The 11,294-nt window shown below is 45.8% G+C and overlaps 1 protein-coding gene across 2 annotated transcripts; it reads left to right on the top strand.

Annotated features, from left to right (window-relative positions):
• The first annotated feature begins 14 nt into the window (after positions 1-14).
• On the top strand, positions 15-10,102 carry SMIM7 (small integral membrane protein 7). 2 transcript variants are annotated; one of them, XM_045552022.1, is made up of 5 exons: positions 18-115; positions 199-240; positions 785-837; positions 4,446-4,536; positions 8,907-10,101. In XM_045552022.1, exons 1-5 carry the CDS (start codon positions 90-92, stop codon positions 8,920-8,922), a joined length of 228 nt encoding a protein of 75 aa, XP_045407978.1. In that variant the 5' UTR covers positions 18-89; the 3' UTR covers positions 8,923-10,101. The 2 variants fall into 2 exon arrangements, with proteins under 2 accessions (XP_045407970.1, XP_045407978.1); XM_045552014.1 differs by lacking the exon at positions 4,446-4,536 and having other exon boundaries at positions 15-115; positions 8,907-10,102.
• Positions 10,103-11,294: the final 1,192 nt, after the last annotated feature.

The following is an 11,294-nucleotide window of genomic DNA, read 5'->3' as shown; positions in this document are numbered from 1 at the left end:
GTTGCTTCGGGATTGGTCGGCTCGTTCTCCTCTCCCCTCCCTCCCCGGGCTTCCGCTTCCGGTGTTTTACGGACGCGTCGGCCGTAACGATGATCGGAGACATCCTGTTGTTCGGGTAATTAGGGGGACTAGAGTCTGGTAAGAGAGAGGCAGACAGGGCGGGGGGCAGCCCTAGTAACCACAATTGTTCCTCTGCAGGACGCTGCTGATGAATGCCGGGGCGGTGCTCAACTTTAAGCTGTGAGTAGGCCGCGCCGGACTACGGCTCCACCCGGGGACCCGTGGCCCCGCCCTCGCGAGCGTGAGCTTGACCCCCACGTCTCGGGCCCCGCCCCTCCCACGTCCCAGCCCGTCCCCCCACGTCCCAGCCCGCCCTCTGGCCACGCCTCCAGCTCAGTTTATCTTTCTCAGACTGACTCCACTGACACCTTGGGACTTAAAATCTGGACCCTTGATTCCCCGGGGGTCCCTCTCCTCACATCCCCGGAGAGCCTCAGTCCCACCCCCCAAGAAGCAGCCCTACCCTGGACCCCCAGCTCCACACTTGGCATCCTCCGACCGACCACCCTGTAAAATGTCCGTAGCTGCAGGCCTGGCTGTGATTGGCGGGGCAGGTGGTGGCCCAGAGAGGGACGTTGGGCTGTCTGAGGTCACACAGCAAGTCAGCGGCAGGGCTAGGGCTGAACCTTAGGGTTTGTGGCCCTCTCAGCTGAGTGTCAGGGTCAGGGGACTGAGTGGTTTTTATGTCTCATTGAAAGCAGGCACTGTGTGCTCCTCTTTTTAGGAAAAAGAAGGACACGCAGGGCTTTGGAGAGGAATCGAGGGAGCCCAGCACAGGTAAGGTCTTTTTTCTGGACCCTGGAATTGCACGGCCACTTCAGAGAGGACAATTCTTTCTCACCAAGTCCTACTCTAGTTTTATTTTTACTTGAGAGAGAGAGAGAGGGAGCGCGTGTGGGGGTGGGCAGAGGGAGAGAGGTGGGCCTGAGGTGAGCTATTTCTTCTGCCCACCACTGTCACCTACTTCTTTCTCCCACCAGACCTCCCCTATAAGTCAGCACTCAGATCACTTCCTACAGTTGTAATTTTCTGTTTTGTGTGCTCTCATCTGGCTAATATCTGCCCCTCGCACTTGACTGTCAGCTCCAGAGACCGGGCCTTACTTGTTTTGGTTCTTCGGGTGTCCTTGAAGTATCAGTACTCACAATGTCTGTGGATGAATCAGTGAATGAACAATGCACAGCAAGTTAGATGCCAACATTAGATTTTGAATAAATCAGATTATATGTCTTTTTTTGAAAAATTGGAACATCCTGCAAGTTGAGATTCAGGAGAGTGCTTGGCATCTGTTGAGTGGGATTGAGAAGCAGGACCCTGTTGAGGCAGAGCCTTTAGACTCTGCCTTGTCCCAGCCCCAACCTCTTCATATTTATGTCATCTCACCTGCCCGGGTCCTGAGGGTCCCAAAATTTACACTTCCTGCTGAATTTATTCATATGACTATTTGGAGTTTAATAGGATCTGTACATAACTATGGTATCCATTTATTTGTTCATTCACGAGATGTTTATCGAGCACCTACTACATGCTGGCCACTGTGCTGGGTGCTGGGATGCAGCAGGGATAAGACAGATGTAGTGGAACTTACCATGGGGGGGGGCAGATGGTTCCTACACAAGGAACAGATGGAGAAGGAGGTGATGTCAGGTGAGGATGGCACTGATGGAGTCACAGGATGGTGATGGGGTTGCTGCTCCTGCTGGGGTGTGTGGAGGGAGGGCCCTTTGAGCAGGTGGCATCACAGTCAGGGCAGCAGGTGCCATGATGGAGCATTGCACAAGGACTGGGGGAACCCTGAGGAACAGAGGTTTTGAAGACTGTAACACAGCTCCCTTTTGTAAGGGGCTTGTCCCCAGGTGGCTGCCCTGTCAGATGCTCCCTACTAGTGTTTCATTCCACCTCCATCCCTAGGTAAAGATCACTTTCTCATCTTACAGATGAAGAAACTGAGGCTCGAGAGATGGGGCTTGACTTGCACGTGGCCACATAGCAAATCAGTGACAGAGTCAGGATCGGAACCTGGGTTTTTCTGACTCCAGAGATTGTACACTCAATCACTAGACCCTCCACCCATCCATCCATTCATACGTTCATTCTGCAGCCATGAATATTGAGCCACTACTTAAACACCACGTGGAAGGCACAATCCCAGGCCATGGGCCTGCACTGTACAGTCTGAATTGGAGCTTTGGTGGGCAGGAAGTTTTACACAAGGGCTCAGAAGTGGCAGGAGAGTCAGTGACAGGGATGGCAGGAAGAGCACCTGTGCTCTAATCAGGAGGTTCCTGCAGGCTTCTGGGTCTGCCTTTTCCCAGCATGCTTTGCTCTCCCTCAAGGCTCCTTCCAGCCAGGACTCTGCACCTGCTGCTCCCCTGTGGGGGTGCTTTTCTCCTCTATCTTCTTTGCCTGGCTGGTCTCCAGTAGCTAAGCGGCTGCATTTGTTAAGAGCTTCATGTGTGCCAGGCACTGTGTCTTCCCAGCCATCCATCACCCCCATTTCCACAGGACAAAATAGGTATAGACAGTCTGGGGACTGGCCTAGGTCACCTGTGCAGAAGGACAGAGCTAGGACTTGAGTCGCCATAAACTGCGCACATTTGAGGTTGGAGCTTGGAGCTCAGGTGCTTCCCCAGAAAGGCTTATTCTCACCCCATGCTGCACGCACATGCTACATTGGGTCCTCCCCATGTGTATCCCCAGGACACCTAACTTTCCCGCCAGAGAGTCATAATGGTGAATAATCACATGTGTGATTACTTGTTTAGTATTTGTCCTCCCCACACACTCCTTAGGTTAAGGACACCTGTCTTGTTCCTCCCTGTATCCCTCGTACGTGGCTGCTGCCTGGAATGAGTAACCTTTCATCAGCATCTGTTGGTGGCCCGTTTTCATGATCTGGGCTGGAAGAGGGGTCTTGCCGAGCAGCGCCTCTCAAACATCCTCAGGATGGACCCAGCTCTTAACATTTCTAGTCCATGCTAGACCAACACTGTGCACAGCTTGTGCTGCATGCAGCTAACCCTGTTGGTTGGACAATACTAGACTTGTCTAAATTGTGTTCAGCAAGACTTGGTGAAGTGTTTCATAAAATATTCTTTTGAATTTTTTTTCTCATTAAAAAATGTAAAAACCATTCTTAGCTCACAGGTCATAGAAAAACAGGTGGCATTACAAGCTTGGGTGGTGCAGTGATGTCAGGTTGCTGGAAGTTTGTGAACTTGGCTCTGTTTTCTGTATGTACCAAACAGCCCCAGGCTGCAGATGCTTTGAGTAGCAACCTTGTAGGTCACCTAGTCTGGACTCAATTCTTTTCACTCTGGAGGCGTAGAGAAGGAGAGTGATAAATTTGAAACCCTGGAGAAAGGTTCTGGAACCTGGGACTCTGGAGTCTTAATGTACCAAATTGGCTCCCCTTGGAGGGGTTTCTGTTCCTTGGCATCAGACGGAACCATAGTAATTCATCACCAAAGCAAACTTCTTTTACTTGCCTGAATTAGGATGCTTTTAGTTGCAAACCGAGCTTCTGGTTAAAGCAAATTAAAAGTTATAAGTGTAGAATTGGTCTTTAGGTATCCCCTGGGTTCAGGTCTCAAACCAGCCCTCCAGCACCCAACTCTCCAGCTCTCAATTATCCCTTTTTCTGTGCTGATTCCACTATCGGGCCAGCTTGTGTTGGCAAAGATGACCCTAGAGGAGGGGTGGCACATTTTCCTGTAAAGGGCCACACAGTAAATATTTGAAGCTTTATGGACCATATGCTGTATGAGTGACAGCTCAATTCTGCTGTTGTAGTACAAAAGCGGCCAGAGACGATATGTCAGTGAATGGGCATGATTATGTGCCAATAAAACTTTGTCCACAGACACTGAAATATGAATTTTATGTAATTTTAGTGTCTCATAAAATATTCTTTTGATTTTTTTTTGTCATTAAAAAATTTAAAAACCATTCTTAGCTCAGGCCATAGAAAAGAGGTGAGAGGGGCTGGATTTGGCCTGGGGGCCATAGTTTGCTGACCTCTGCCCTAGAGCCCTAAGGTTACATCTTCCCAGCCCAGCAATCCTGGCAGAGAGTGAGTGTCTCTTTCCTAGTAGTTGGGGCAAAAGTCCCAGGGCAGACTCTCATTGAGCAGACTTGGGTCATATGCCTCTCCTGGAGCCAATCAGAGGCAAAAGGGTGTGGTACTCTAGGAGGATTGGTCAGTGGTAGCCACAGCCTGAGTGCTGAGGGTAGGGGAGCTGAGGAGACCCAAGCGAAAAGTCACGCTGTCACTGAAGGTGGGAGCAGTGGGTGCAGGGCTGGCAGAAATCACAAAAGCCCACTGCAGCAGTGAGAGCAGGAAAGGAATGTTAGCTGTGCTATAAAAGTGCTTTCTGACTTTCCAGGAGACAACATCCGGGAATTCTTACTGAGCCTCAGATATTTTCGAATCTTCATCGCCCTGTGGAATGTCTTCATGATGTTCTGCATGATCGTGTAAGTCTGGCCTGCCCATCCCCTTCAGTGTCATCTCAGCATCGTTCTCCAGAATGACAAGGACCCAGCAGATGGTCACTCTCTGTCCTTTCAGTCTGCACTCTTGTATCATGCTTTCTGCTTTCAAAACAAGAGCTCTCCAAGCGAGCAGGGAGCTGGAATCCGAAGGCGTTAAACTACATTGCTGAGGTCCCCTCTGGAGCTGGCTGGAGCTTTGATTGGAACATTGTGTTCTCCAAGTCTCAGCTATGCCTGGCGCCTTTGCAAAAGATGCTTTCCCTGAGCCTGTGGCCTTGTCACCTCCTGCCAGCTCTGCTGTGCTTAGTATATATTTGGCGTCTGCTAACATGGGAAATGTGGCTTAAATGTCCAACCTTGCTGGAAGCCAGCAGAAATGTATTTAGACTTTATTTTTGTTTTTATTCCTGCTTTGATTTTCTCATTAGGCTGAGAAAACCTAAGGCAGTTGCTTTTCCATCTAGCTTTGGGGTTGTAATTTTGATACTGCTGTTAATGAATCACGAGAGTCATAGTAAATGAACTTGGAAAAATACAATGGGAGAGTCTTGTGTTCTAGGCGTCACTGGGCCTACCCCGGCATACTTCCTCCCAAAAGGAACAGGATGCAAAGTTGGCTGTCCTGAGTGTTGGCTATCCTTGTGCCAGCCCAGTGGCTGTTTGAGGAGGTGATTCCAGGACTTAGGAGATCTGGGAAGGAGGGGGTTTCACTGTGTCTCTAGAAAATGTAGAGCTCAAAATGCAGACCATGATGTATTCCCAGGGAGGCCCTTCTCGAGGTGTCCTTCCTGGCCAGAGTGGATTTGGGAGCATTGGATGAAGCCTGCCTAGGAACAAAAGGCTTAAGAGGAGGAATTTGCAGAAAAGTATAGGAAGTGTAACCAGGACTCAGAGAAAGTGGAACAGCATTGGATGGTTCCTCCAGCCTTCTGTCTCCTGAGGTTTCTGTTCATTCACAACTGTCCATCCTGGGCTGTGCTCTGCGGTTGTCATGGTCCTTGCCCTCCGCCAGTGCACGGTATAACAGGTGGGACGTAGACAGGAAAATGAGCAAGTAGGAAACAGTCAGATGTGAGGTGGCAAATTGGGAGGAGGGCTCCTAGTTTCAGAGGTGGTTGGGGAAAGGCTCTCTGAGAAACTGCCATTTAAATGAAGACCTAAAGGATGAGAAGAAGTTTGTCATTTACAGATCTGGAGAAAAGTGTGGCAGCACAGGAAGTAGCATGTGCAAAGGTCCTAGGGCAGGGAAGAAATTGGTGTGTTTTCCTTGTTCTCTTCTTTACTGTATATCTGTTTCATCATCCTCTCTTATCTGACCAACTTCCTTTGCTCCCTCATCTGTTGGCCGTGACCAGGATGGCAGCCTTGGGTTCTGTGACCTCCCAGCTCAGCTCCCCAAGACCAGCATGGTCAGTAGCCCAGGGTCCTGATTTTGTTTCCTGGGGCAGAGTCTGATTGGTCTACTGTGGTGTCACCTAGATCCAGTTGGGAGGAGGATTTTTGACTCTTCCATAACCACTTAGGTCAGAGGTCAACAAACCACAGCCTGTGGACCAGATTTACCCAAGGTCTGTTTTTATGAATGAACTTTTATTGTCATGTCTGTGGCTGCTTTTGTGCCACAGCAGTAGTGTTGTGTGATAGAGACTGCTTGGCCTGCAAAGCCTGGACTGTTTACTCTGTGGCTTCCTGCAGAGAAAATGTGCCAACCCCTGAGCTAGGCCACCTCTTTCACTGGGGAAAGATCCTCTCAACAAAAGGCTCTCTCAGGGTAGCCATGGTATTAAAAAACTGGAAATCACCTAAATGTCCAAGAACAATGAAAGGGTTAGGTAACTTGAAAGACACTTGTGTGACCAGCTGTCACGATGCCATCACTGATAATGTGCTGGAAGATTCTGTCTACTTCGAAATGTTTCGAAAGTGAAGAAGGCCAGATGACACCTGTATGCACAATCTAACTTCATCTGTGTGACTTGCATGCAGTAAGCATGGAATAAACACTGACTGAGTTCCTGAATTATGTGGGGGAAATGCTGTTCAGTGAGGAAATTGAAAGGATCCACTCCAGATGGTGTAAGGAGGTGACTGTGCTGCAGTTGCTGAGGACGTTGGTGGCGTCTAGGGCATGGTTCACTATTCCTTGCACTTACTTCTGTATAGTTAGAGCTGAGATACTTTGGAAATTTAAGAAGTCATGAAAATCTTGAAATATGGGGAGAAACATCCCTGAGTGTGTATGGATCCGTGGTACTGGTATCTGTAGCTTCCTTAGAAACATATCAAAAGTATGTTTGGTGGATAAATGGGTAGATATGTGGTAGAGTGCTAATTGCAGAATGTAGGCAGTAGGAATGTGGATGTTTACTGAACCATTCTTTTAACTCTTTTGTGTGTTGAGATTTTCATAATAGAATATTGGGAGGAAAATTTAGGGAGAAAATGAGGGTGCCAAACCATGGAGAAGGATTTACAAGTAAAAAGTGGAAGTCTGTCTTCACAATTCAGTATTTCATAGCATATTCACAGGATTGTGTAACCACCATCTCTGTCCACTTTCAGAACATTGTCATCATCCCAGAAAGAAACTCTGTCCTCATTAGCCGTCACTCCCTACCACTCCCCCAGCCCTGATAACCATAATCTGCTTCCTGTCTCTGTGAATTTGCCTGTTCTGGACATTTCACATCAGTGGAGTCCCACACTGTGTGCCCTTTTGTGTCTGGTTTCTCTCACTCAGCACCATGTTTTCAAGGTTCACCCACGTGGTAGCAGGTGTCAGAACTTCATTTTTATGGCTGAGTAATAATCCATGGCGTGGATATACCCCAGTTTGTTACCCTGTGTACGTTGATGGATAGTTGGATGTTTCCATTTTTTGATTGTTACGAATAATACTCACATGAAAATTCACATACAAGTTTTTGTTCAGACTTATGTTTTTAATTCTTTCACTTGTATACCTAGGAGTGAAATTGCTGTGTTGTGTGGTAACTCTATGTTTATCCTTTTGAGAAACACTAGACCATTTTCCAAAGCAGCTGTAGCATTTCACCTTCCCACCAGCAGCTTCTGAGGGTTACAGTTTCTCCATATCCTGGCCAACACTTGTTACTGTTAATCTTTTGATTGTAGTCATCCTAGTGTGAGGTTTTGATTTGCATTTCCCTGATGGCTAATGATGTTGAACATCTTTTCATGTACTTATTGGCCATTTGTACATTCACTTTGGGGAAACATCTGTTAAGATATTAATAATGGCTTGCCCATTTTTTAATTGGGTTATTACCAGTTTTTAAGAGTTGTTTATGTATTCTGGATACCGGTACCTTATCAGATGTATGCTTTGCAAAGCATTTTCTCCCATTCTGTGGGTTTTTTCATTTTCTTGATGGTGTCATTTAAAGCACAGATGTTTTTAATTAAATAAATAACTATATATATCTATATTAGAGGCAGGGTCTCGGTATGTTGCCTAGGCTGGTCTTGAACTCCTGGGCTCAAATGATCCTCTCATCTTGGCCTCCCAAAGTGCTGGGATTACAGGCGTGAGCCACCACACCTGGCCCAAAAGTTTTTAATTTTGATGAAGTCCAGTTTATCTATTTTTTCTTACAGTCACTTGTACTTTTGGTGCTATAGTTAGGAAATCATTGCCTAACCTAAGGTCATAAAGATTTATGCCTAAGTTTTCTTCTAAGAGTTTTATAGTTTGAATTCTGATAGTTAGATCTGTGATCCATTTTGCGTTAATTTTTGTGTATGGTGCGAGGTAGGAGTCCAAGTTCATTCTTTCACATGTGGAAATCTAGTTGTTTCTGCACCATCTGTTACTATTTTTTCAGAAAGCCTTTTTAATGAGTTTAGATTTGTGGAAATGTTGCAAAAATAATACGGAAAGTTCCTGTATAGATCTTTTTTTAAACAGCTCTATGGTTTTCCGCAATCAGGCTTTGTCATAACTTACATACCCACTCCCAAACTTGACGGATGTTTATATTGTTTCCAGGTCTGTGCTACTCCACAGTTTTTTTCAGTGAACATGGTTAACTGTAATCATTTGTTTATTCAAAGGTCTTTTTTTAATTTATGAAAGTCTCCACTGACTTGCAATAATGGGCTTAATTTATGCTACAGATTCATACGAAGTATGTATTTTCTTAGAGGAATCACTTAAGTCTGTAGTTCAGTATTAAGTATATGTACATCTTGTGCATCACAAGAGTTACTTTTAAAGTCATAAAATGATGGAAAATCATCTAAATAATAGTCACGTAAAATAATCTCTAACAGTATTTTTGGAGCAATAACTTCCCATCCTCATGGACATTTCTGCTCTCTGACTTTCCCAGGCTGTTTGGATCTTGAGCCCAGATACAGAACCAGGAACTCACCTCGCTGGATGCTGAGTCTCTGTTCCTCCATTCCTGATGACTTCAAGAATGTTTTTGACCAGAAAACCGATGACCTTCCGAGAAAACCCAAACTTGTGGTGGGTGGAAAAACGTTTGCCAAGATGTACACAGTCTCCCAGCCACATCACTATTTTCAAAGATATTTTCCCTGTGGTCTCTGAATTGGAATGCTGTCTCCACAAGGGGTTTCAGGAGGGTTTATGTCAGGGGCTATGATAAAATTGCATTCCCGCTAGATAAAAGAATGTGGCGAGATCGTTTCATCATACTGGAATCCCTCCTGTGCCAGGCTTTCACAAGAAACCTGTTTCTGGATATTTCTTGGTTTATTTTTAATAGCTACCCTTTTGGTTAGAATAATACAGATTTTAAGAAAATCATTTGTATCCAGGGATCTGAGCAAAAGGCTTGGTTTTTAAGTTTAGCACAGCCTCGTTTTTGGACAGTCTTTATAAATTACAAGGACATTCCATGTTGCTTGCTGAGTCTGACAGTATCTGGGCCCAGCCAGGGACCCAAATTGTGTCCAAATTCCTCCCCTATGCCAACAGGGTCTATTTGGCCACTCAGTGCAGCTGATGTCATCCCCAGGACTTTGAGGAACAGATCACCTGTAACAGGGACTGGCCTTCCTGTTCAGACACTAAACTGTTAGCAAGAGAGATGAGATAGTTCCAGGTGTAGTATTACTGATTTCCACAGAAGAGGAGTTCAGAACAGTGGGCAGGGTGTGCAGAGGTGGTAGGAGAAATTTTGCTTTGCCTCGAAGCCTTTTGTTAAATAAAAGTAACTCCGGAAGCCATGAATTGTATAGTCACAAGAATGAGGGTGATTTTATTATGTGGTAATATTGGGACCATGTTCTGAAAGCCTGCGTTTTGGAGTCAAGGTTGGAAATAACAGCATTTTCCCAGAAGCTTCTTTGAAAGGGAGTCCTGGTTTCATTGCCAAAGTGAAACACTGGTGGTCGGCACTGAATCCCACAGCTGTGCTATTTGTTTGTTGTGGTTTTGGAAATCCTGACTTGTAAGTAAACCTGGAGGGAGGAAAAAGTAAATACGCAGGCTTTTAGAACTAAGTAGCCTTGAAAATAAAACTCGTTTCTAAAAAAAAAAGAAAAAGATCTTTCGTTTATACATTTTTTTTAACCAAGAAGTCGTCTTCCAACTTGAGAACCTAGAATTCATTTTGGAGGCTGTCAAAAGAGTTGGTGGTAGATTTTTTCTCTTTTGGATTTTGCTCAGTGAATGATGGGCAAAAACTGGGCAAACATGACCTTGACCTGAACTGCTCCTGAAAGTATTGTGAGAATCAGTGATAATGGTGGGATTTTGCTAGACCAGGGTCAAATCCAGTTCTCCTTCATCGCTTCTGTAATTTATTTCCTTGTCAAATCTGGGTGGAGCATCACCCCGTGGTTTGTCAATAGCAGGTATTGGAGCTGCTAGATTGAGCTTCGCTGAGGCCTGTGTCCTTGTCAGAAAGAGCAGGCATGCCAAGATCCTGGCTGGGTCCCTCGCGAGCAGGATGAATGGTGTGAAGAAACCTTTCTGCCTTATTCAGACTGGCGCCGAGGTTTCAATGAGGCGAAGCATTTGTTCATTATGGGGATGAATTGTGCTCTTAAAAGAGAATGCTGTCATTGAGGTTTTGTTTCAATAGTTGTATTTTTCTCCAGAGAACCATTATCTCATTGTTAATAATAGCAGCATGGCTTTTTCAGATGCCTGTTGGAGGCTGATGTACATTTCAAAAATTGAATTTCATGGATGTGTCTCTTTAGGAAGCTTTTCAGGAATCTTCATTGGCACCAAAGGTTATCAAAGTTTGAAGTTGGGGTGTCTAGTGTTTCCCAGTGTTTAAGCATTCATTTTCTGGGTCAGTTAAGTATGGGTTCAAATCCCATGTCTGCTCCTTCCTGGTGGGCTTTGGCTAATTGCTTCTCCTCTCAAAGCCTCAGTTTTCACATCTCTGAAATGGACCTGCAGGTCACGCCTGCGTGGAGTTGTAAGGTTCAGCAAACTGAAATGCAGGCTGGGTACCTACCTAATAGCACCTATCACTGTGCCTGCCTCCCTGCGTGCGTTTTCTCTCCTCTCACCCACCTTCCTGTGTGCAGTCTGCACATTCACCGCTAAACAGTGGTCTCACCATTTTTAAACATTGGAAACAATTTCCATCGTGATGAGCCTTTTCTTGTCTTTATATTCCCATCCAGCGTTTTCCTTATTCCTGTCTGTCTGTATGTTCCAACAGTGGATAAGGCAGCGTGGGTTCTCCTGTTTCCATTGCAGCATCGTTTCCTCCGTACTTTCTGTGCCGCCA

Source organism: Lemur catta, chromosome 1 (assembly GCF_020740605.2).
Source record: "Lemur catta isolate mLemCat1 chromosome 1, mLemCat1.pri, whole genome shotgun sequence".
In the NCBI taxonomy this organism is placed as follows: domain Eukaryota; kingdom Metazoa; phylum Chordata; class Mammalia; order Primates; family Lemuridae; genus Lemur; species Lemur catta.
Note: the sequence above shows the minus strand (reverse complement) of the source record. Positions and strands in the feature narration are given on the sequence as shown.

What these genes read in the sequence shown, in the direction of transcription:
- SMIM7 (XM_045552014.1), top strand. Translation starts at nt 90, where the DNA reads ATGATCGGAGACATCCTGTTGTTCGG. An exon ending in GGAGACATCCTGTTGTTCGG is followed by an intron (nt 116 to 198) that starts GTAATTAGGGGG and finishes GTTCCTCTGCAG; the next exon opens with GACGCTGCTGATGAATGCCG. An exon ending in GCGGTGCTCAACTTTAAGCT is followed by an intron (nt 241 to 784) that starts GTGAGTAGGCCG and finishes TCCTCTTTTTAG; the next exon opens with GAAAAAGAAGGACACGCAGG.